The following is a 27,732-nucleotide window of genomic DNA, read 5'->3' on the forward strand; positions in this document are numbered from 1 at the left end:
ACAAAGTCCTTTAAACTCTAAAATATGAATCAAAACTTTACACACCTGATTTAGGTTACCGAATAGATACAGAGAGGAGAAGTTCTGAACAAATTATGAAAAGTAAACAGACAACAAAGAATGAAGATTATTTGCTGTGAACTTGCAAATTCTTATAGTTGTTTGTTGTGATAAAAAAGTATTTTCTAAATTGTGTAGCACAAATGGTTATTATTAACGATGAAGTTGAGAGACTCCTAACTAGTAGAGACAAACTGTTAGAATATTAACATAAAATCTAAAAGATTTTTTATATCTATAATATGTGATTTTCACTGAGGATGCTTCTATTTTTCTTAGAATTTCAGATCCCCTCAGAACATGATTTATTTGAATCTTAACAGGAGACAAATTTCAATCAAACAATAGACCAAAAGGGACAGAGGTAGACAAAAAGATTGTATTGTGTTTCTGCCTGCTTCCAACTAAGTCATGCTGAGACTCCATTTTCTGTTTTGAATTTTAATAGACAAGAATTCCGTATTTCATCCATTGTTTCTTGTTTGGTCTGTTTGTGAGAAAATAAGGAAAATAATTCCTCAGGAATAACATTGTAGGTCACAGAATTGCCTTTACATTAAGGGATTTGTGATGTTCTAACTTTCTCAGACAGTAGTTTCTTTGTTTATTTTAATTCAATAGAGCAAAATTTTGTATGTCAACACTCTATTATTGTATAGTTTAGTTAGGCATACATTACTTCATAATATAAAGTTTGAGTTATAAAATTATTATACTAGATTGTGGTTATCTTAAAACTCAAAATTTCCCCTTTACAAAAAACCATTTAACAGATACTTAACCCTTGAAATTATCCATTCTGATTGCGTCACTAAAAAGAGATATACTTTCTTCATTGAAACAAGAGTACAGTAATATTCTGTATCTTTTCCCTTCAGAGGATTTTCCATCTTCCAAATTCTGTTCCTACCTTTACATCTGGCATGACTGATATTTCCCAACTGAAATTAATCTTTTCTAGCAAAGTCAAGGCTGTTGGAGACAAGACTTTAGGCAATGGTGGTTTACCATAGCAGATAAACTCCCTCCCCCGAGATGACTGAAAATCCCATGCCCTGAAGTAAAGCAGATGCAGAAACTTCTCATGAAAAGTGACATTAAAGACTGTAAATAAGAGTTGATGACCAAACCATGCAGACATCATGAGTTACACAAGCTGAAGCAAAACCACATCAGGCAGATGAATCTAGATATGTTTTTTAAAATAATTTTTGAGGATCAAAATTGAAACTCTAGAGTAAATATAATGTTCAAGTTAAACATATAAATGAACAAATAATAAATCAGATATTATTAAGGAAAACAAAAACTACATCAGGTGTTAGAATGAGATGGATCTTTACCTAGAATTCTTGGGACAGTTTTGGAGACTTCTACAGTTGGTAAGAGAAGGCCAACTCAGCTCAGCTCAACTCCAAGTGACAGCAAGAAGGAATTTAGAGTCGAAGAGGGAAGAATACAAAAGCTGGAAACTTATTAACAGGAGACATCAAAAGTAGGGGATCTTTGACCAGGTGACAGGGGCAGGAGTTGGAGACCTTGATCAGATTTCCAGGATGGAATCAATCTCTCTCTGACCTGGGATTCTTGCTAACGTTTGGCTAGCCAGGTCAGTGGTAGGGTCTAAAAAAAAAAAAATCAGTGCAATAGAGCATGGGAGAGTTTATGTGAATTGAGCTCAGCAAAGAAATATCGTGAATATTCAAAAGTTTAAGTATCCCAAACAGTATAAAAACACAGATGGATCCATACTTCATAGATTGTGGAAAAAGAAGAGAAAACTTTGAAAGCAAGAGGAATAAAAATTCAATTTACAAAAAAGAAATAACATTAAGTTATATGACTACTTCTCACAAACAATAAAATCCAGGAGTAAAACATATGCATGTTGTTGTGGAAGATTAAAAAAAAACTAACACTTCTCTTTAACGAACTACTCTGCAAAAAGTACTCTAATAATTAAATATAAAGAGATCTTCTAACATTGTACATAATAATGATGTCAATGAAAAATCAGATAATATGATAGTTTCAATAAATACAGGAAGATTAGTTAACAGAACTCAATATCTAGTTCATGATAAATTTTCAGCAAGCTAGGAACAGATGAGAGCATGCTCTTCCTTATGAAAGGGCAGCTAGAAGCAAGTTCACAGTTCATAGCTATTTGATGGCAGAGGGCTGACATTTCTTTACTAGTATCTGGAAGGAGAAATGCCCACCTGCACTTTTCCTATGAGTTCTGCACTGGGATGTGCTCATTGGCACAGACACCTCTGGTGTGGCTTGGACCATTCCACACTGAGTCCTCCTTAGACAAAAATGGCTTGTACTACAGTACTGATTCTCTGTCTCTCTAGATAACAAAATTTTATACATGCAGGATGATGTCTGATTATGCCAACCCAACAGACAAAAACCAGAATCACCCGAGAGATACTTTAAAAGTCATTTGCTGGTAAAGTTGAGAAAAATCACATGGTGCGTTCAATAACTGAAGGATGTTGTGCTAAAGGTCTATAGTATGTGCCTCAACTCTTTGTTGTAATAAAGGATTCATTTTTCCTTATGCAGCTAATAAAAATGAATAGATGTTGATCTCCAGGACATAAATGTGAGCTGGGAAAATAACCAAGCCTCATAAGGTTGATAATTATCCATGCAGACAGAGACCCCAGGAGAAGAAGGTATGCTGCAATTGGGAAAGAAATACATTGATGGTTTCTGCCAATACCAATAAAGCTATAACCAGTAGGAGAGAGAAACATTTTTTTTTTCCGGCAAAGTGTAAATATTATAAAACTAAATGAAAGCTGCCTGAGGGTGATAGTGTGCTTATTGCAGGAAATTCCAATTGTTTTCTGGTTGAAATGTATTGTGGGATGATACTATTGTACGATCTACTTTTATGCTCCAGACATCACAGACTTAATTTTGTGGTGATAGAAATAATAATAAAAAGACCTTACATTCTGTGTCTATACATCTTAGAAGAACAAAAAAGTATCACCTAGAGGTCTTATTGCCATTCATATATGAGATATATGGTCTTGCAACTTTTCTTGAAGCTACATGAACTTTGTCCTGGATCTGAAACACCAGCGATCTCCAAGTTGGAGTCTTTGGATTCAATATCATTTCTGCTGATCGGACAAGTTGAGTCTCTGAAGCTTAAACGTATACCAGGCTATATTCTATGCCTCAACTGTTCAGTATATTGTAACAATCAAAGATGATGCACTCCTCATTAGAGTATAACAATGTACAGCACCCAGTTATACATCTATCATGAGTTAAATGCTTAAGTATAAGTTAGCACATGCCACTCATGTCTTAGGAACTGTCAGAAAAAGCAAACAAGTAATGAAATTATGAGAAGACATTATACTGTGGGGTTATTTTAAGTGCTTGCTTCCTTTTCTCTGACAATTTCAAAATCATGTATTAGAATTTTACTGATTCACAAAATACTTATGTAACACGAATCTTAAAAGGTCTTACTAATAAAAACAAACTCAGGGCCATTTATTGAGGTGAATGCTGGAAGATCAGAGAACAGAACACAAGCCACAACTAACCTCACCCCACCAATTCCTCAATTGATCTTGTTTTCTCAAACTGGAAGCCTCTGAGTCCTCCTCCAAATGGATCTCAGCTGAACTGCTGCTTAAAAGCCTAAAAGCTTAACAGGCTTTTAGTTCCTGGTCCTCACGCCTTAAATACCTTTCTGCTTCCTGCCATCACTTCCTGGGATTAAAGGCATGTGTCGCCATGCCTGGCTGTTTCCAGTGTGGCTTTGAACTCACAAAGTTCAGATGGATCTCTACCTCCAGAATGCTAGGATTAAAGGTGTGTGTGCAACCATTTTCTGGCCTCTATGTCTATCTAGTGGCTGTTCTGTCCTCTGACCCCAGATACGTTTATTAGGATGCACAATATATTGGGGGACACAATATATCACCACATTTTTACTGACTCTGAGACTGGAGACAGAGATCTGAAGATCTCAGATGCTCTTAAATTCTCTCACATTCAGCTTATATTTTTTATTATATTAAATAAAGAGTTGTTAAACTAGGCTTTCATCAAATCCCTCTCACAAGCATCAACAGCCCACCTGTACCAGGATATTTTACTGTTTTTTGAGGAAACTCCAGATTTGAAAAGCCAAATCTAAACTGCTTTTCTATCCAAGGTAATTCTTCCCAGACCAATTGACAGATTAACTGACATGCACATAGCAGTCTTCACTTGTACTAGGTACTGCATTGTGAAACATGCAGATTCAAAAGCTAAGCAAAGCAGGAACCCTGGGAAAGGTGATGGCTAAGTAAAAACTCTTTAACAGAAGTGTTGTCATACAAGAACCAAAGTCTGCTATAAAACAACAGAAAAGCCCTTAACAATAACAGTGTTGGGAGAACAAGGCAATATATATTGAATATAGTAAAAGGAAAGCAAATATTTCACTCTCCTACCATTTTGAACCTCTCTCCAAGTAGAAATGGTGTCCGGACGCCTCAGGCAGTCATTACACCTGTGTTCATAACATCTGTCTCTGCAAGAAGGTGTATTCGCACCTGCCTTTGAGTGTTGAGCATCCTGACAGAGTCACAGAGTTCTAATTATCCAGGAAGATCTCCTATCTACCTGATCCTTAACAAGTGTCACACAGATTGAGGACTAAAAGAAAAGCTTGCGAGTTTGACATTTAATGATGTCTGATGGGATGTGTGGTTCCACATGAATGTAGCAGTGCGGCATGAGTGAAGTTCAGGTCACACAGGTCAGAGATAAAGGCAGACAGAAAGAAGACAGATCACTACAACTGTAGACACATGCATTGATGCATCTGTCCAGATAATTTTGTCAATGAGGGGAATGAACAGAGTAAGGCAACATAATGAATAGCTGGAGATATGGCTAAGCTCATAGAGTGCTTGTCTAGCATGCTCTAAGCCTTGTATTCCCTGTCAGCACTACAGGAACTCAACATGGTGGCACCTCTCTGTAATCCCAGCATTTGATATGTGGAGCCATGAGGATCAGGAAATCAATGACACAATCTGCTACAGTGAGTTCATGGTCAGCCCAGACTGAAGACCAAAAGAATTCTGTCTGGGTGTAACATTTAGATTCCAGCCTAGACACAGTAGAGTATACTTTAAGATAATACTCCCCAAAGTTTGGTTCATTACTCACTGAAGACCAAAATAATTTTCTCTGGGAATAACATTTACATTCCTGCCTAGATACAGAAGGCTAAAGAGCTACTTTAAGATAATACTCCCCAAAGTTTGGTTCATTACTCATTCATCATCAAGATTCATGATGGTCTGTTAACAACATTCAAGAATAAGGCCGACACATAAACCCATAGCTGTAGTTCATAACTGCAAGCTTTGAGAAAGTTCTGGCTTCTCTCTTTATGTGCAACCTATCCACTTCCTGTAGGCTAGGACAGCCACCATCTAATAAAAACACTGCACTCAGAGGTGGATCTGGGCTCCTACAGGCCAAACAGGCTTAGACACAGAGACAGCGACATTACGATAAATGAACTTGTAAGGAAGATTCACTTTTTGGGAGGTTGCTGGCTCTCACCTTTGCCTTTTAAGACCTTCACTCACAGGACATCAGGTTATTAAGCAACAAGCCAAGTGGCTGATTTCTGGCAGGCCGGGGGTGTCAATGGTGAGACGAGGGAGTAGAGAAATGGGTCAGAACCTCACATGGCATTTGCAGACTGGAGTTCTGAATCCCTTTGCTTTGTTTTAAACTTTTCTATCCCTGGGAAATCAATTTTATTTTTATCTCTAGTCTCTTGCTGGATGATTTACAGTCACACAGTTCTTTCAGCACACACCAGGAACAACATTACAAATACTAATTATGAACCTTAAATTCTTGGCTTTTAAATAATTAAGAAAAACTTGAAGGCATATAGACACAAACAACAGTCTGTCTTCATAATCTGCATGGTTCAGGGAAATGCACACAATATAAATCTTTAAATGCAAAGCAAGATCTGTGTTAGAAACAGATACATAAGGGAAATTAACTTTTGTAGACCTCAAATGCCGGAAATAAGCTTTTGATCCCTGAGGGCAAACATTTTTGAGCTATGCTTCACCACATAATTACTATCGTTTTCTTAGTTAAACTTTCCCATTCCCTGCTGGCTGGTTTTCTATATAAACTTACTTTTATTTCTAATTACATCATTACAGAGATGAGAATCAGGTCTAATTAAATAAAAACATGAAAATAATTGTCATTCCCTTATCTGCTACCTTTGAAAGATGCCTCTTTAAAGAAAAATGTGCCTGGTCCACAGATTGACTAGAAATAAAGGGGATGTGCTAACAAGTTCCCATCTTGCACCTCCATTTGCAGACGCTGGTTTCTGTCTGACTTTTGTCTGAAATACATATATTCAGCACCTACTCTGTTAATCAACTACCACACACAGGTACTACGGATAAGCAAATGAACTAATTATAGGTCTGCTCTTGAAATAAGTGAGCTGGAACTAACCCCTCAGTATGAGAAGTGCCGCACAATATGTGAAGGACATTTATGTATGTCATGCACAATTGCAATATTCCTTTTCATATGACCCCAGAAATTCCCAGACTGAAGAAAAGAGGGAATATATGGCTTCCTGTTTATACTGCAGAGTGTAAGTGGATAATGGTGGTTCATCAGAGCATGCATTTCTTGCAGAGGAAATATTCCTGGCACATGCTGACATTGTAGCAGCAAATATAGAGAAAGAGGTGATGAACTCTGAAAGTTTGGATCTGAGGCAAGGAAAAGAGGAAAACAAGAAAATTTCAGATGTTTATAAGGGGTCTGTCTGGATCTTAAATAGAGGGTAAGGTATACATGGAGTATAAGTACATGTGTATATGTCTGTGCACATGGGCAGATGTGTATGTGTGTGTGTGTGTGTGTGTGTATACATATACATGCACAGGTTGTATGTTCATGAACATTTACATGTTTGTGTACATTCACAGGTGTTTGTGTGGGTGTGTCTGTGAACATGTACTGGTATGTGATTATGTACATACATGCACAAGTATGTGTGTATGTACTACGCATGTGGGTGAGTATAGATATATAGGTGAGTGTATACATGCAGAAGTGTTTGTATTTGAACATACAAGCATGCATATGTTCATTCATGTGCTTGTATTTGTAGTTCATGTGTGTGCACGTATGTGTATGCCTGTGTGCATGTATGTACGTGTGTCTATGTGCACACGGATCTATATGTGTGTGTGGACACACAGAGTCAGCTGACAGTCTGGTAGAAACATTTCTGCACCACATCACATTGTTGGCGATGAAGTGTTCTGCTTCCGAGACACAAGGTTAGGAGCGGCTTTGATTCTTAGGAGCAAACCACGGACGACCGAAACGAAAGGGTGATGGCTTAGGAGAAGAAGAAAATGAGAGAGCACAGAGAAGACAGCCCAGCATGAAAACCATCTAGGAAGAAAGAGATCAAGAGGAAGAAGTAATTCAAGGAAATGAAAATGGGGCAGTTGAGGATGGAGGCCAGAGACGACGTTAAATGAAGGGTCAGGGACGCCATGAAGACCGTGTGAGGCATTTGGCCAGTTTTCAAAAACCTTGACCTATCTATGACAAACTAGGCACCAGCATTTAACACTGCTTATTTTGTCATTGCTCAGTATGTATAAGTCATTTACAATAATTTGTTGCCAGATCCTGTAATGAGTATACAGGATGGTGGCCTCCCTGGCCTGAAAGTGGCTTAATCTAGTCAGGTCTAACCCTCAGGGTCAGAGAAGGTCTAGGTCTCGGTCTCTTCGTGGTTGCTGAGCTGAACCCAGAGAACTCAGTTTTCGGTGCTAATCACCTATGTGTCGCCCTTTGGGAGGCACATCTAGAAACTCGACAGTGAAGCTTAGAGGCTGTCTTCCTAACAAGCTCCCCAGAAAAAGGTTGAACAGATGGCTTGGAAAATACTGGAATCAACTACACTTCAGATTCTTAAAAAATCCTCATTGATTGATATTATCAAGTCTTTATACCCGTATTCCAAATAGTCAGAATACTAAAAGAATTTGTAAACTGGCTTGTAAATTATTTAAATGTGAGCACATAAAATGTGAAAAACCAAATTTGTATGTCTGAAGGTAATTTTCATTTCCTGGGAGAGCAGTGTGTGATGCTCTGGAAAGGCCTACTGCAATTTTGGGCATAATTTTGTCTGATTCGCATGTTCTTGAAAGAACCATTTACTATCTAATCTAAAATTTCTCTCCTGTAATGATTTGACTTTAATCTAGACATGCAATACCTAATATGGGAACCTAACGATTTATTAATGCAATCTTTTATATATGTCAACAAAGGAAGCTTTGCCCATTTCCACGACAGTGAAAGGTAATGTGAATATTTAAATTAAGTCATGGAACACTAATCATAATCAGTAAGCTAAATTTTAAAAAACCAAGCACCAGCAAGTCAAATAATTTTATGTAGTGGCTACATCATATACATATATGTGTGTGTGTATTATATGTTCAGTGTTAGTGTGTGTGTTGTGTGTTTGTATGTGTGTGTTTGTGTGATGTATGAATGCATGTGTGCACATTCTTGTTGTGGTTCAGTCCTTCTACCATGGTTTCTGGGCATCAAACATAAGATATGTGGCTTTGTGCATGAAGTGTTCTTACCCACTGAGCCATCCTGTTGCCAGCCCAGGATGTTTATTTTTATTTGAAACACTAACATCAACTAGAAAATCTCTAAAGCTGTGCTATTTGTATGTCTGAAGGTAATTTTCATTTCCTGGGAGATCAGTGTGTGATGCTCTGGAAAGGCCTGCTGTAAGTGTATCTCACATTCAGTGGAGTTACCTGAATGACACTGTCCCCAGGACTCATGTCTGTGTAAACATAGACATCATAGGAGATTTCTGGGAAGGTTGGTGTGTTATCATTTGCATCCATCACTCGGATATTGACCACAACTGGTTCACTTTCTTGTACGCCATCAAATGCTGTTATCTGTGGAGAAGTCACATAAACATAAGAGCAAAGAAGTGACTCCAACAAGCTAATACTTTTTTTTATGTGATTTAAAAATATGCTAAGCTTTCAATAAAATGAACTAGTAAGATATAAATTACAAATATCCAAAGTGTTTCAATCTTTTAAGAAGCAATTATGAGGGCTCCACATATGGTTACAGGGATTTTTAAATAATGAGATATGGAATGATTTTAGAAGCTTACATTGGACCAATGACATTGATGACTCTTCAAAGTAAATATATTTGTTGTTGTTGTTTTTGAGACAGGAATTCTATAGTTCCATCAGACCTCAAACTTGTTATATAGTTGAGGATGACTTTGAATTTGATTGTCTCATATTCCTACTTCCACCTCCTAAATATTGGGATGATAGGCATGCACCACCATCACATTTGATTTATGCAATGATGGGGATTGAACCTAGGACCTCGTGCATGCTGGACAAGTGCCTCACTAACTGAGCCACATGTCTAATCTCAGTTAAATTTATTCCCTAATGCATAACTGAAAAACTTTCCTCATGATTATAGAATTTGCATATAAGACAATTATTTCACAATCAGCATTCTTATGTTAATTAAGAAACTGAAGGCCCTGGATATGCAATGTAATATTCTATCAATATGTAAAATGGTGATATAAACGATTCATCAACATTCATTACTCAAGATATCTTAATTACCTTATTGACACTTTAGAAGTACCTAACACTCATGAGTGCTGCAGCCATCTGTTGGCCATCTTGCCTAAATGACTTTGAAAATCTACTACATATCTGAGTTGTAATTGTCATTTGGGCTTTCTGGAAGCTACAGTCTTCTGCAAAGTGGGCTCTTCCAGAATGAACTCCTAAGTAAGCCCCATAACGTGTGCTCTTGTATCATCCACTTTTCTCTTTTGCGTCATTTGGGAATTTGGATATAATAAACTTTCTTTGATCTCTATGATATATGGTGCATTTATCTCCTACACCATGATAAATGGCTACAAACCACAACTCTAATGACCTTCATTGCTCTTCTAATAAGTCAAACCCAAGGTCTCTGTCTCAGTATTATTGACATTCTGGTGCAGATACTCTCTGGTGCTGGGCTCCTGTGTGCACTGTGGGATGGATATCCAACAGCACTCATTGTTTCCACCAGAATATGCCAGGAGCACCTTCCACACATCAACATGTGCTCTCTGGAGGAAGGAAATCATTGCTAGTTGAGAACCATCTGCTTCAGACAGCACTGAAATTGAAAGTGCATCCACACCACAATAGTTAAAACAATGCTTTATTTGCTGGGTTTCACTTTATATCATTCACTCCTGCAAGGCAAAGATTGAAAATATTTTTCTCTAGTGAGTAAATAATAATACTGTTTTCCAATGGCACATTCTCCAATTATTATTCTCCAATGGCACACATTTATAGAGTAAAAGGGAAAAAATGAATGTATTGATATTTTCTCTTTTTCCTGACACAGCATGTTTTTACCCACAAATCATTGACCTTATCAACTTTAATATCAGTTTCAGCTGTGATAATATAAACATGTGAAATATTTTACCAGAAAGGTATATGTTTGCTGTTCCTCCCTGTCCACAGGCTGAAGTAGGGTTAGGTAGCGGGTGATGCCGGTGGGTGTAACAGTGAAGACCGAGGTGTAGTCATTCAGGAAAAGGTGGAGCTCTGGATCTTTTGTCTTTGAAAGAAAATATATCATTTACAATGGTGATCACATAATGGACTTTTAGTTCATTGGCCTGAAAATTAAGTTTTGAAATTTATTACAAATACATGTCATTATATTAAAGAGTCCTAATAGGAAAGGAGATATTTGAGTAGCATTTACTCACAAGCAACCAAAACCATCCAAGAACATGGGCTACAGAGAACTGAAGTGTTAGCACAATTAATGTAAAACAGAAAAGACTACAGTAAGAAAGAGCAGGAAACAAGCTAATTGAATGTACTTCTGCTGGTCATTTGATGTAAAACTTTCTGTGCTGTATTGGATCCAAGATACAAGAAATAATAGGAAGAAAGGAAAATTGGAGCCTAGAATTTCAGCTGTAAAATTTTATAGTCACTTCATTTATAGCAATAAACTGAACATATGCATGCTACTGTGTTACTCTCACTTTCAATGTAAAACAGGAATAAAATTGGTGATGCATTATTCATTACCCATAAATATTAGGCTTGCATTTTCTGTCTCATTTTAATACTGTAAAGCTCTTCAAAGGAAAACACAATATTTTAATTAAAATATTTCAGATGATTTGCTAGAAAATATATGTAAACTTAACACTTGTGCCTGTCAAAGAGCCTAGAGAAAATGATACTATAGAGAATTTTTTTTTTTAAAATTCAGAACTAAGATAATTAGCATAGCACGGAAAACCCTTCACAGTTTTGCTCATCCCCCTTCAATGGTAAGACACCATTCACTGCTGTTTGGGGAAGGGATGGACACGATGTAATGTCCTTGGGTTACTGCTTGCACAGTGAACAAGGAAGGAGCTGGAGGAAATGAAAGGGGATCCAGGGAATCTGGTGCCCTGTAGGCTTATAAAACTGGGTGATATGGGAGACAAGTATGTTTATGTGTGCTTCCTCTAAAATATTATCATAGTATGGTGTTTAATGTGTTTACAAAAGGTTCCCTAGGCCTTTTGCTAAGTATTGATCACGGAGTGCAGAGCAGGGGGATTGTCACATGTGTTAATTTGGGAAAAAAATAAAACCTTGCATTTTAAATTTCCTGTGTAGAAAGAGAAAATAACTATTTATATAAAAGTGGGCATACTTTAAACCACAAGCTTTCATCAGTAGATTCTCCCCCTCATGTGGTTATTTGTATATATTTCAAATTTCTTCAAAATGGATGTTCTTCATTTGAACCTGCAACACAGTATGCGTTGAGGTTTGTGTGCACTTCTGTGCCCATGTTTTGGGGGTCAGGTTGGTGTACTCTTTCCATCTCAGAACAATAAAGGGGGAGTGTTATTGAGATTGACTTTTTTGTCTATTGATTTTTAGATAATCGAATCCATTAACCCATAAAGAGTCAGGAGTCTATGCTCTGATCTCTTCAAAGGGACTTTGATATGCCTAGAGTGTGGGTGTGGGTTAAGCTGATTGAGGAACTATGTTAATTAAAAAAGAAATGATTTATGAAAGATTATATCTTGACCAACATCCTTGAAAACTCTTCTCAAATAACAGTATCAATTTTGATGAAATTCAGTTATTAACCTAAAGATGATAAAAATTAGTGAGCTTACAGTTTCACAAATAAGTGAATGTTTAGTTTATTCTTATAATTTTATCAAATTCCAGTACTTTAAAATTCACATTATCTTTCTGTTCTCTGAGTGTGTTGCTGATATTGCTACCTAACACATTTTATTCATGACTCCAGGCTTCTGTGATGTAAGTTCATGAGCTTTGACATATATATGTTTAATAACAATGGAATTCTTCCTTCTGGTTCATATTTTCTATTATTTACTTCTCTTTTTGTGCTTTCATTTTCCTTCAATTTATTCTCTTCCATCAACTGTAGATTTGTGAGGTACACTCCTTAATACATTCACATGTCAGCACTGTGACAACATAAGACTTCCATGAATATTAACTTGTCACCCTGCATGTGCTTATGTGACTGTAGTAAAACAATTAATTCCAGATGACACCATTTGCTTTGACCAATTTTTGGAGGCTACAATGATTTTCCACATCTGATGCTGCTAAATGGAAATCAGCACACACAGTTCTCCAGCTACAGTAACACCAGAGAGGTTCTTATCATCTCAGAGCAACAGGGGCTGAGCCTCTCCGAAGAAACTGACTGTAGATGGAGGCAGTGTATCCTAGAGCTGACCTTTACTGCCTCACATGGACCTGTCATGTCACAGGACACACTTCAGCTCACTCTGCTCTGTTCTGCGGTTAGTCTGTTACTACAACAGAGCATTCCTTGATATTTATATATAATTTTTTACAACAGGAACCTTTTAAATCTCTATAACGTATATGCAAATGTTATCGCTAAATTACTTAGTGATCTTTCAAAAATACACATTTATGACAGAGTTGGAAATACTGAGCAAATTGTCACTTAAGTGTTAATATTTTAGATTGATTTTTAAGGTTAATGCTGAATTATAAAATACATTAAGTTTTTGATGACTTAAGTAGAAATGTCATGATCAGCATCAAATTCCAGTGTATGTGTTTCAACATAAACAGCACTAATGCTTTAAGAATTTTATAGTTAAAAGTTTCATCTTTCTTGACGAGAAACATTTTAAATATGCCAAAATTTTGGCAAAAAACAATATGTATGTTAAATATTCCTTTTCTCATAAAGTATAGATCTTCCTTTGACCAACTGCATCATAATATCACAGTTTTGGTTTTTTTAAGGATAATTGAATTTTCATAGAGTTACAGAGTTAAGTTTAGGAAACATTGGTGGGTTTGCATTGCCTTGGACCATATAAATGTCCAGACAACTGGTCTTCACTGAATAAGATATGAATGGACATATATTTCCACATAGCCAGGGGATTTTATGAATACACACAGGATACTCTGATCTCATTTTCCACAAGGCCAGGAGAGTTCATGTAGCAGTCATGTCTATGTGACTCTAAAATGAACTTTGGTTTGTTAAATATAGAATTTATTAATGGATAATATTTCCTTCTGTCACATAAGATACAATTTATTTTACCCTAAAACACCATGCAATATACACCAAATATATGATTTATTAGTATATTGCTTTGGAAATTGTTTGAGGTAGGGTAAAATAAACTCCAATCCACTCACAAAAATAGGAAAAAAATCAATATAAAAATAAATGTATATACAAAAAGATAAATATACATTTGAATATAAAATAAAATATCAAATAAAACTTCATTTATAGATCTGCGTTCACATGGCTGTATATAAGATTTGGGAACAGACATTTTAATGATTCAAAATATTACCAAATGCATGCAAGATGATATGCATGCTTGCATATGTGCACATAAAACATGCCTATCTATGTGCCCAGATACATGTATGCATATTCATGTGCATATATACACATGACAAAGAACGACAGGAAATTTTAGAAATTTAATCTAACTTGTCAGTTTTAATTAATTAGTAATCGAGAACTAAAGTACTTAGATCAATACTCCTTCATCTCAAATTTAGAACCTTTTAGAAAGAAATTGCATGATGAATTCCCAATGTCCATGACAGACTTAGAAACCACCAATATTTAAATAACATTTAACCTACTATTTGTTGACCAAATTATCACTTATATTAGTAAGTGATAATAAAGTTTTATTTAGAAAGAAAAAGAACTAGAAATGATCCACAGCAACTGGCAATCACAAAACCAACAACCTAGTACCTACAGGAACTCCACCAGGTGGCACCTATATGTAAATTAGACACAAAATAAACATGGTAAGCATAAAGGTCATGCCTACCCAATGCACATAAATACACAATAGTAGAGAAAATAAATGAAGTTTGCTTAAGCTAACAACGTTGTCCATGAGATATACAATCATTTTTCTTTGCACTTTGATATATATATATATACATATATATGATAGAATTACATTTTTATAAGTATCTATTTATCAGTACATAATACCTTGAAAAATACATTGATTAAATATCTTAAAACATCAACACTTACATTGAATTGTTAGTGAATCACTATCATTAAACAAGCTACTGAATAATCGCTGATTGTCACCTCAGGGGCTCTTACAGAGAAGTTCAGTGCTCAGCTTTTTCTGGCTCTGCCTCTGGAAGCATAGTAGCCTCAGTTCTGTTGTAGACCTTGTGCATTTCTTGATGTTCTTCCAGGGAGGGCTATTTCAAAACTATACTGGCTGTACTGCTAACTGATGTAAGTAAGCATTTCATGTGTGTGTGCATGTTGATCTATGAAAAATAAAGATTGATAGAAGGGTGTTCTCTTTAGTAATTTTTCAGTCTTACAAAGGATGCTCAGGGTGCTTTTTAAACTCCACATCCATACTATATGAATGGCACTATAACCCAGAAAGTTTGGCTCTTATTTCCTAAAATCTTGTCTCACTTTTTCCTAGTAGAAGGAAAAAGCCATCTGTAGGATGTAATTTACCATCTGTAGGAATGGGTCCAGTTGGCATGTGCCCTTAGCCTTGACTATTCCTGAAGCTGTCCAAAGGAATCTATTCCTGCAGTGAGTCCTGGCTCCCCTTGCTTGAGGCCAATCTCTTGATATCAGTAACATCTTCTTGAGGTTTCTCATTTCTATAAGATTATTAGACCCTTTCCCTTGTGCTGGCTATTCTCAATTCTGGCTCCTCTCAGAGCAAGTTGGTCTTACCAGGTAGTAAATAGTTTCACAGCAAGTTGCAATAATCTTGTTATTTATTTTTGTAATGTAGATATTCTGAAACTCCTAGAAACAAACTAATTTCTTGTTAAAAAATACCAAAAAGATTGTTTGAAAAAACAACAAACACAGATGATTCAGTCAAATATCCATTTTCAAACGCATAAATGTCTATTTTGTGTTCCAGTGAATGTAGACTTAAAAAATAATGGATGAGTTGTGAGTAAATAGCTCATGTCAATATGGTAAAGAGTTCTCCAAGAATTAGAGGGGACTAACCATTGAAAGGGATATGTAGTGAGTCCCTGAACTGACTAACTCAATGTCACTGGATGTCCTCATTCCTTCAATCATGCCTGAGTTTATCAGTATGTTGGAGAGTTATAAAAATCTATCAAGGGATGGGAAGTGGTGTGAAAAATAAACAAGTTATCAGGGCATGAGATATATCATAAAGAAATTTCAGCTTAGTGAAGGGGAAAGACTGATATTTCAGAATCGAAAGTGTGTTAGAGAAATACACTAAAAAGGGACGCTCGTCTCAGCTTGGACTAGGAAAGAAAAAGATTCTTGAATGAGGAACCCCCAGAGATGAATTACAAACAACAAAAAAATGTTAGCTAGCCAAAACAGTTTATATAAAATAGGATAAAACCCCTTAAGTCATACAAAATACAGCAAAATCATTTAGCTAAGACGTAGCTTGGCAAATGTGAAACATGCCGTGATTGTATAGGGCCAGCAGGAAGTTTCAGAAATTGAAGATGGGAAAGTTTTCAGGTAACAAGAAGTGCCATTTGCATGAGACTGGGTATTCCTCTACAGAGCAACACATGTCTCAAAATATCTTAACTACAAAGAAATCTAGTATGTATTCTAACCTAAAGGTTTAATTAAAAAATAATATCAAAGTCCTTTGAAGTGTCATATAGTCATGTCTTGAGTTTTTGAAAAGTCACTCAATGTCCCTTTCTAAAATAAGAGGATTTTTGAGATGGGACATTCACTGTGCTTTCAAGCAGAGACAACAAACTTGACAGGACTGTGGTTAAATATGTGATTCAAGATTAAGAGTAGAAGAAATGAAGAAGGACCAGAGAGTTAGACGAGAATCAGAAGGGCAAGCATAAAGATAAAGAGAACATTGAGAAGGAAGAGATGTATGGGGGAAGGGAACACAGGAGTTGCCAGTCTCAGCCGACCGGAAGAACTTTGTGTCTTCTTGTGACTGCAGTGATGAAAAATTTAAGGACATTCTAGAACAGTGCTGTCCATTTAGCCAAATGTGATATCTATATTTGTCAATCAAAATTTTTAAAAATTCAAGTCATGTGTTGTGGTACGGGCCTGTCATCCCAGGGCTTGTGAGGTGGAAGCAGAAAGATGAAGAGTTCAAAGTGGATTTTAGGGGATCAGGACAGCTCTGGGACCTCATGCCTCCTCATGACTCTGGTATGCTCCACGTTTCCACTGGCAGCTTGCTTTCATTATTAGTGTTGTATTAGCTGATTGGCTACAAAGATGTTACATTCACTACTGCTATAGAAAATGATGTCAAGCTTCCTTGCTCTGCCAGTTCCTAAAGGATGCTGAGTTGTTTCACATGAATTTTCTGTCCAGTCTTCATATAAAATCTCTGTGGCTAATGGGATAAATTACTCTCATTTTGCCTAGCTAGACTGTTTTCCCCTCATACCAACAAGGTCTATACTACAAGACCAGAAGTCAGCCAGATGGGACCTGAAGGAATAGAAGCCTCACCAGCTACCAGCTGGAAGTATGCATGGGCCAATGGCCCCCAAGATATCTTCTTTAATAACCTGTCATCACAGTGGAAGGGAATCCCAAGATGCTAGTCTGGGCTGCTTTTGGAATTTTTTTTTTTAAATGGTTGATTCACATTTTTTTTGGTTTCTACTTTTTTTGTTTTATTTATTTATTTACTTATTTATTTGTGTGTATGTATGTGTGATACATGTGTGTGCACATATGGTATATGTATGTGGTGTGCAAATACACCTGCATCTCTGTATGTGTGGAATGCATGAACACTTGCCGGTGTATGGGTGTGCATCCAGGCATGGAGGCCAGAGGGGAAAATCTGGCATTTCCTCCACACCTTATTGTTAGCTGTATTTCACTGGTCTGGAGATCACTTACTGGCTACTTTCTTTATGTGAGTGCTCAGAAGCTGAACTGAGGTCTTCCCATGTGCCAGGAAGCGTCTCCCTCCTTAGTCCTCCTCTCATGATTTTATGTTCACTTTATAATGTCATTATTTTCCCTATCACAAACTATATCAAACAGCTTTCAATTTATATTAACACAAAAGATCACCCTGGTGATTTAGCAAGCACCAAGTGAACAATTCATTGGCTTTCATATGCAGAACAGCTACATCGAAGAACAGCAATTAAACGAAACACACGTTTAAAAATACCTCTGATAAGGAATTGAACTGTAGAACTAAGATTAACTACACCAACTTTGTTTAGTCTCTGCTTTGTGTTTTGTGCAGCTGTTATTTTTGTACTACTTCCTATAAACATATATAGAAGAAGAGGATATCAACAAACAATAGCAAAGATGTTCATGGAACTTACGTCTTCTATGTCTTTGTCCAGAGCTACGATTCTCAGAGGAGTGGTTAAGTTCAGGCTCTCAGAAATGGTGGCTCCCACTGGGGCAGATTCCAGGATGTACCCTTGATAGCTGGGCATTGTGAAATATGGGCTCTGATTGTTTTCATCCAGTATTTCGATGTGTAGACTAGCAAAGGCAGGAAGTGGGTGGCCATTGTCCTGCTCAGCCTGTAAATTAAAGGAAGAATGGCTGTGATATCCTCTGGAGTGACTCTTTCATGCCATAGGCATAGACTTTCTTTACCATAGGACTCTTGCAGCAAGGCAAACTGCTCTAACAAGTGTTAGCAAACATAAATGAGAAATGGAAGTAGAGAGCCTTTATCGCTTACTTGCCTTTTTTTCAAACCCAGTATTCATTTCAGAAAAATGACTATAATAAACTATTGCAATACTGTATACAGTAAAGAGATAAGTGTCTTAATATACAATTAGAAATACAAAAGGTGAATTAGAATTGAATTGTCGATAACTCAAGGATACAGAAAAAAGAGATTTATCAGTCAAATAAAAACCTTCTCTTCTTTTGTCTTCTCAATATCTTCTTATTCCACACCGGAGATTAACTGCCTGGTGTCCCATGAATGTGTGTATGCCCAAAGTGATATATTAAATTCCTCACCTAAAAGGGAGTAAGGGGTGTGGCTTTGGGGATGAATACCTTGACAAATGTTCAGCCTCTATCAGTGAAATTATTGTCCTGAATAGAGAGGCCCCATGTGGCCCTGAGGAGGCTGGCCTGCCATCTCAGAACTGTTTGATAGATTCTCGAGTGTGGTATTGTATTCTCCCAAATATTGTGCATGCTAATAAACTTATCTGGGGTCAGAGACAGAGCAGCCACAATATTAAACATAAAGGATAGGCAGTGGTAGCACATGCCTTTAATCCTAGCATTCCAGAGGCAGAAATCCATGTGTTCAAGGATACAGACAAGCATGGTGACTCATCACGCCTTTAATCCCAGAAAGCAAATCTTTAATCCCAGGGAGCAGTGGTAGAAAGCAGAAAGGTATATAAGGCATGAGGACAAGAAACTAGAAGCATTTGACTGGTTAAGAATTTTGACTGGTTAAGCTTCTAGCAGCAGTTCAGCTGAGAGCCATTGGGATGAGGACACAGAAGCTTCCAGTCTGAGGAAACAAGACCAGCTGAGAAGTTGGCCAGGTGAGGTTAGCTGTGGCTTGTTTTATCTGATATACCAGCATTGACCCCAATACCTGGCCCAGGTTTGATTTTATTAATAAGAACTTTTAAGATTCATGTTACACTCGAGGATAAGAGTTCTAGGATAGCCTGGGCTATACAGGAAGAACCATCTCCCCAAACAAACAAACACGCAAAGACCCTAGAAGAACCCTGGGCTTCTGCCTCCACATGAGAGCACAGCACAGAGGTACCAAATCGGAGAGGATGTACCCTTGGCAAAACGAGCCTGCCAGGGCCTTGTCCTCAGACTCCAAAGGCCAGAACTATACGAGATTCATGTGGTTGGCATGAATCTGGCACTGTGCATTTTGTCATGGCACGGTCCCCAGTAACTGTCTTCCCTAAATTAATAGGTTGAAGCTGCATTTGTCACTCAGAAAAGGACCTGAAAAATCACAGCTACAAGTGAAAGAAAATTCCACCATAATTTTTAGTAGTTCAATAATTCCTAAGGTTATTTATTGGAAATATATTACTCAAGTATACTTGGATAAAACCGTACTAATATATGTGCTTATTTTTCCATTTGTTTTTTTTTTGGGGGGGAGCTATTTCTCCTCCAGTTCTAAAGGACATGGAATGGTAAGAGAAGAAAGAAATACCCACTGAGCCCCCAAGACCAGCAGAATTCATCCTGGCAATCAATGGAGTCACATGTGGTAATCACATTGCCCTCATATCCCAAACCTAGGCTTGCTGTGGGATGTTTTGTATGTCCTGTGGGAGCCCTTCTTGGGTTCTTTGTGGCGTTACCCAGCAGGTCCACATAGAGGATGATTAGGACCATGGGCCTGAGTGCAGGTGTCTGAGATGGTCTGCACTTGGCTGTGCTGGGGGATGGTCTGTATGTCAAGTTGTTCTGATTGATCAATAAATAAAACCTGATCGGCTGTGGCTAGGCAGGAAGGATAGGCGGGACTAACAGGGAGGAGAAATAAAAGGACAGGAAGGCAGAAGGACTGACTGCCAGATGCCGCCATGACCAGCAGCATGTGAAGATGCCGGTGGGCCACCAGCCACGTGGCAAGGTATAGATTTATGGAAATGGACTAATTTAAGCTATAAGCACAGTTAGCAAGAAGCCTGTCACGGCCATACAGTTTGTAAGCAATATAAGTCTCTGTGTTTACTTGGTTGGGTCTGAGCGGCTGTGGGACTGGCGGGTGACAAAGATTTGTCCTGACTGTGGGCAAGGCAGGAAAACTCTAGCTACATAGGCTTCTAACATAAACTTTTCTTATTTAACATTTCCATCGAATAAGAAGATGAATAATAAGCCCCACTGGGGTTAAGTAGAACTGATGACTTTGTTTCAAGAAAATCCCCAGGATCTGTTACTACATGGGACTATCACTCACATTTAAGATGTTATGAATGTCACAATTACTAATTTTAAAGCATGACAACTAGTAAATGGACAGCCAAATGTTATACACTGCATTGAGAAACTTCCTTATGTATTTTAACTTATTATATTGCCCCTACTTTAAGGTTAGTTTCTCTTTTATACAGTTATTTTGTGTCTTTACATTGTCACTCAGCAGTAGAATGCCAAAGTAGTCCTTGGCATAAGGTGTTTTGAGCTCCACTCCTTAATGAGGGTGACCCCAGAACCAACCCGTGGCTTTTTCACACAGATGTGGGTGGTGCTTACATCATCAGTTCAGAGCTCACTGTACTTTCAGGGAATGGGATTAATTGTACTGAGCCACGGAAGTTCTAGGAGCTCATGGGATGCACATCAGGAGATAGGCACTTATAGCCAAAAAGAAATGGAGATGCAGTGTATAACCAGCATATACTCCATCATGATAGAAACCAATGGTTCAACCATAGGGCTCCCATCCAGCATCATGGCCTGCTAAAGGCAGAGATGCTCTGTGTCAGGCCTGTGGGCATGGAGCAGTTCATACACACGGCCCATTCTTAACAGGATTTTTTTTCTCTCTGTTTTACTCTCTTGTTCTAATAGTTACTAAGTGTTGTCCAGAGATACCAACAATGGTATGATAACTTGCAAATTGTATAATCTATTTCCCTCATCAGACAAACACATACATATTTTTAATGTGGGGGAAAATGAGGGAAACTGCACAACTGTATAATAATGCAAGAGGCTTGTATTCCATATTCAGATTGTGTCATTAGCTTTTACTACCAGCTGTGAAGCTGGGAAAACATGTATTATTTGCTTCATGAAAACAAAGTGATTCAGTGAGAAGAAAACTAAAACTCAAATTAGATTCTTCAGAACAACTTAATTCCCACTGTACCCATAGCTTGGAAAAGCATCATATGAAATTTTTTTACTGGTTGTTATACAGATATTGATTTGTTATAATAATGACTAATGCTTTTGGATTGCTCTTACACCTTCAGTTCTATCGGAAGCACGGCAGACCCATGTCTAGTGATCTGTGTCCAAGCCCACATTTTTATTCTTAGGCCATTTGCCTCTCTAGATATCAAACCATAAGCTTCTACATTGGGAAAAAAGCAGAGAATGTTAGTCCATGTTCAATGCTATGTGCTATTTAAGGCAGGTTGGGCTGAGATGTCTCCAGATGTGTGAGAAACTGTACAAGGAAATTCACTGCAAGTTCTCTAAACTTACAGAATAATAACAATAGGAAAGTGGATGGGAGAAACTGGGAAAGGAAATCATAAGAAGATACACACTTCCTCTTCAGTTAGAGTTAAAATGTAGCATTGAAAAGCAACAGTATTTTTTTTTTCATTTTTCCAAACAGGGTTTCTCTATGTAGCTTTGTGCCTTTCCTGGAACTCACTTGGTAGCCCAGGCTGGCCTCGAACTCACAGAGATCTGCCTGCCTCTGCCTCCCAAGTGCTGGGATTAAAGGCATGCGCCACCACCACCCGGCCGAAAAGCAACAGTATTACACTTTGTTCTTTAGCAGGCCAAGGGTTCTTAGGAATCTGATTTATCCTATTAGGTGGCAATCAGAAGGGATGAGAGGTTTTTTGAGAGAGAAAGACAGATGAAAATGGTAGCATTTACAGCCATTTACTCTTGTAAAGTAAAATTATTAACATTGACAAGCGCGTGGTTAGAAGTAGAAAAGCGCATTTGAACAGCAGATTTGAGGGCTGGTGAGATGTCTCAGTGAGTACAGTTCTTGCTATGTGTGGGGAACACTGCTGATTCCCAGCACCCACATGAAAAGACAGACACAGTGGGGTATGTATGCCTCTAACCTCAGCACTGGGAAAGGGGAAACAGGAGGGTAACCAGGACTCACTGCCCTGCTAGCATTGCCAAACCAGGAAGGTCCAGGTTCAGTGAGAGACTCTGGCTCAAAATGCACGATGAGGACTGAGGAAGATACCAAATATTAATCTTTGTCCTCAACATGTATGCACACACAGTCATGATCACGCACATACCTGCAGGTACAAACACAAATGGACATCAACACACACACACACACACACACACACACACACACACACACACACACACACCACTGGCTTTTGAGACAGCATCTTACTTTTGGCCCAGGCTGGCTGTAAACTCTGAGGAATGGTCCTGCCTCAGCCTGTAAAGGGCTGGGGTTACAGGCATGTGGTGGCACAATGTTTTTTAAACTCTTTCCATGCTGGTTAGTGGTGAGTAATTTAACACATAGATATGATAAACTTTAAAAGCATAATATATAAAAAAAAAACATTTAAAAATGTTCCACAAAAAGAGAATAGATTCCTTTCCTATGGTACCAGGGAGAATGTATTTCTTTTCTTTTTTCCTTTTATATTTACTTATTTAGTGTGTGTGCACAAAAAAATTTCTTATAACAACTTTTCTTATTCCCTTCCCAATTAAATGACTTACTAACTAGAAAAGGACTTTATTTATAGTGCCAACCAAAAGTTGGCAAAGTGATAACTCTTAACAATAAAAATATGACTTTTATACATTTCTAAGCTAGTGTTTATTTTTTTCTTATTTGAAAACATATTTTTATATAATATAGCCTGATTATGGTTTCCCCTCCCTCCATGTCTCCCAGTTTCTCTCCACACCTTTGACATATGGATTCACCTCCCTTTCTGTCTCTCATTAGAAAATAAACAGGCTTCTAAGGAATAATAATAAAATATAATATAATATTATAAGGTAAAAAACACATCAGAATAGGATAAAACAAGCAAACAGAAGGAAAAGAACCCAAGGAAAGACAAGAACCAGGTGAGATGCAGTGAACCATTTGCTCACATGCTCAGGAATCCCATAAAAACAGAAAACCGGAAGCCATAATGTATATACAAAGGACATATTGGGTTAAAAAGAGAAGGAAAGAGGAAAAGTTAAAAAGATAAAGCAAACAGGAGGAAGGAAAGAAGGAAGATAAATAAATAAATAAATGAAGGAAGGAAGGAAGGAAGGAAGAGAGAGAGAGAGAAAACCTTGACATGACATTATGTGACAAAGAACCTCCAAAGATGCCACTGGGTTTGTTTTCTGTTGGCCATCTACTGCTGGATATGCAGCCTACCCTTCAAAGTAGTTTGTTTTCAGCAAGAGGCTGGGCCATTCATCCCAGGACCAGTGAAGGGCAGATCTAGCTTAGTGCAGCCCGCAGATTTCCACACATGTGCTTCCTATGATCTCCTGTGCTAACACTGGCCATGGACTTCATCACAGACCCCAGCTGCAGCAGGACCATGGACCCAGACATGGCTCCTGGCAGCAGCTCAGGCCCAGACATCATCATGTCCCCAATAGCAGCACAGGCCACTCAGATCAGTATGGCCCTGGTGGCAGCATGGCCCTCTACCACCAATGAGATCCCAGGTTTCTGACCAGACCCTGGGCATCTGCAGAGCCCTCAGTGGTAATGGGAGCCATGACGCTGCAGGGCCACAGACCTTGACATGGCCCTCCACAGCAGCGCTGGACTATGTCTCCATGGCCCCAGGTGGCAGCACAAGTCACCCAGATCAGTATGGCCCCCACAGCAGCATGGCCCTCAGACAGCAAGGTGATCTCAGGTGGCAGACCAGATTGCAATCAGTCCATGGCTCTCAGTGGTAACAGGAACCATGGACATCGGCTCAGACCCTGGCTCTATCAACATCATGATTCTGTGTGAGAGCACAGGCCACTCTAAACAGCATAGCCTTGGCAGTGGCATGACCCTCAGACACCCACCTGGCCACAGGTTACAGGCCAGACCCCTGGCATCCCTGTGGTCTCTGCACCCCATTTGGGCAGCACAGTAAAGCTGACCCTGTTGTCTGGATCTAGGTGAGCCAGCCCTGAGGGCATGAGAGCAGGAGAGCTGGCACCCCCACCTCCATCCCCATATACCCCTTGCATCAGTCAGGAGAGAGGGCCCTGCACCTCACCTGGGTAAAAGAGTAGAGCTGACCCTGGTGGTATGAGTGTGAGTGGGTCAGATCTGGGGACCTGAGAACAGAAAATCTAGCTCTGACTCTAGCTGCAGGCTGTATTGGGTGAGCAAGTTGAAGCAGTGCTGGAGATCTCACCTGGGTAGTGATGATGAGAGAAAGCAGACTGACCAATCCAGCTACCACCCAGGCCCAGAACCAGGACTATGAGTTAGCCCACCCCAACATCCACCTCATCTATGAACTGTTGAAGCATGTGAAGGAGACTAACCTACAGATCTCAAACTACAGTATCTCCATGACATAGGACAACAGGGTATCCAAAAGGAGCCCCAGAGAGAGCCCAGTATAGGTGGTGTAGCAGAAGCCAGAGGCCTTGAAATAGACCAAGGACTCATAGCAATGAACCCTTACAAGTAAAGATAAATGGACTAAAGGGCAAATTATGTTACTCAACAGGCCACACTACAGCTTCCACAACAAAATTTTTTCTCTTTTTTTCTTTTTTTATGGTTTGGATTTTCTTTTCTTTTCTTTTCTTTTTTTTTTTTTTTGAGGGGGGTGTTGCATGGGCAGAGGGCAGAAGCTAGGGAACTGGGAAATGATTGGGATCAGGATGCATGATGTGAAATCCACAGAGAATCAATACAATTTGAGAAAAAAAAATCGTTTGTTTTCCCCAGTAAGACTCCTTTGGAGAAAACTTAACCTTCATTTGTGAATGGTTATCAATTGGAGATCACTCCTGGGCTAGCGAATGGGGCTTTGCCTACTTTTCCTTTCAGTTTTAGCACCCTATTTGGTCCAGACCTGGGCAGGCTCTATGCATGCTACCCTAGTCATTTTAAGTTCATGCACGCTTCAGTCAAGGTGTGTTTAAGAGGCCTTGTTTCTTTGGTGCCCTCTATCCCCTCTTGCTCTTACACCCTTTCATCCTCTTCTTCCACAGGGTTCCCTGAGCCCCGAGGGGAGGGATGTGATACAGCTTACCAACTGTGTACTTCATAATGCTGCTTGGACATCCAACAGATATCTAATGGAACAGATATCAGATAGAAACTTGACAAAAGGTAAATCTAAGCCCAACGCCAACCAATCAATACCATGCAGTGTTTTTATTCTTTGATGGCAGTTTCTTATTGACAGTTTCTGAAGCCGAGAGCCTTGAGGTCATCTTTCTCCCTACTTCCCCTCAAGTCTCATGTCTAAAAATTCAGTGATGATTACCATAAAACACAGAATACAAATGCTTCTATCCATCATGATCCAACTGCTACCTTCTCCTATGGGCTATTTAAACTTTTCAGCCTAGTTCTTGGCTTGACCATTGAACATTCTCATAATGACAACTTGACTTGGTCAACTAACAGTACTATCTTTATAATTCCCTAGTTTTTCATTTTTTTTCTGGTTCCATGTAGACTATGGAATGAAGAGCTTGCACATGCTAAGCAAACACATTACCACTGAGCTGTTTCCAGTTCCACTTTTTTTTTCTTTATTAAGAAATTTTCTACTCACTCCTCTTGCTATCCACAGACCCCCCCTCCTCCCTCCTCCCACCCCTAGCCCTCTTTCCCAAGCCCACATCCTCCAAATTAAGGTCTCCCATAGGGAGTCAGCAGAGCCCAGCTCACTGAGCCTAGGCAGGTCCAACTTTTATTTCTCACTTCAGTGAGTTCCAGGTTACCCCAGGTCCGACAAGATCTGGATACTATGTTCTGGCTCGCTGCCCCATGTGGTGCCAATGACATCCAACAATGCTGTTAGATTAGAACCATCTAGATCTTTCCTCTTCTGAAATCCTCTTCTCATAGACATTACATGGATCAAATGTTTTTGACCCATGGCCTATTTGACCACCTTGTTAATTAACACGATATTCTACTAGATTTCCTTCCTTTACCTTTTTATAGCACTTTGAAACTCCTAAAATATTACTAAAATATTTACCATCTTGCCATTTACTATAAAAAAGCTTACCATAGAATATAATTCACAAAGCTTGGTATGCTGATAAATGGATGTAATTTTAGCACTTTGGAAGTGGAGGTGTGACAATGAGGAGTTCAATCCTCGGTTACTTAACAAGAGTTTAAGGATATCCTGGGCCACTGACAACCTGTCTCAAAAGAACAATCACTACCAAAAAATAAAAGTCCTCAAAAATTGAAGGTGTATGGCAATTTTATTATTCTTTTGATGCTAATGGTTCTTACCCAAGTGCAAGTCCACCCCTGCACAGATTGGTGGTCCTGGCTATGAGAGCATTTACTTTAGAAAGGAGAGTATAGGTTACTGCAAAACCAATCAATTATATAACATGAAAAACTGGGGTAGATAAAACAATACTTATCTTTCGGTCCACATCTAACAAAGCTCACAACTGGGGTGAGTCCTTCAACACTCTTGTGTCACAGAAAATTATAATGTACAAGACATTACTATCACATGATGATTCTGCATCATGATATGTTCAAAACTTTGAACAGCATCTAGAACTCAGACCTGCTCAATAGTGGTTAGTTTTGCTAAATATACAAACATATGTACATATATACATGCACACACAAACATAGACATACACATATGCACTCATATAGGCTGCACTCAAATTCCTTTCCCTTATAAATGAATAGAAATCCATATTCAATGACTGGTGTTCTGAGATTTGCCTTCTAATCTCACAAGGCAGATGTGGAGGCACAAACATTTAATCCCAACACTCAAGAGAAAGAAGCAGGCTATCTCAGTGTGTTCAAGGCCAGTGTGGTCTACATAGTGAGTTCCAGGCCAGGCAAGTTTACAATGAGTCCCTACTTCACAAGCAAGCAAGCGAACAAAATGTTACCATGACCTGACACATCCACACTATACTCTTTTAGAAAACATGACTCTGGCATTTCAACCTGTATTATAAAGTCTAACAAGTGGTGAAGGCTAATTCACTGAAAACAGGCCCCAGTTGAGCAGGGTAAGTTAA

The 27,732-nt window shown here is 38.5% G+C and overlaps 1 protein-coding gene across 3 annotated transcripts in view; it reads right to left on the reverse strand.

The window, feature by feature from the left end:
• Positions 1 to 27,732, reverse strand: part of Pcdh15 (protocadherin related 15) — a 1,435,956-nt gene that overhangs the window by 291,710 nt on the left and 1,116,514 nt on the right. For all 3 annotated transcript variants that reach the window (XM_042266444.2, XM_076556997.1, XM_076556998.1), the window contains 3 exons: positions 18,132 to 18,338; positions 10,690 to 10,824; positions 8,958 to 9,107 (listed from right to left, as the gene is read on the reverse strand). In XM_042266444.2, the coding sequence (XP_042122378.1) occupies positions 8,958 to 9,107; positions 10,690 to 10,824; positions 18,132 to 18,338 (492 nt within the window). The remainder of the gene's footprint in view (positions 1 to 8,957; positions 9,108 to 10,689; positions 10,825 to 18,131; positions 18,339 to 27,732) is intronic.

This window comes from Peromyscus maniculatus, chromosome 21 (genome assembly GCF_049852395.1).
Source record: "Peromyscus maniculatus bairdii isolate BWxNUB_F1_BW_parent chromosome 21, HU_Pman_BW_mat_3.1, whole genome shotgun sequence".
NCBI lineage: Eukaryota > Metazoa > Chordata > Mammalia > Rodentia > Cricetidae > Peromyscus > Peromyscus maniculatus.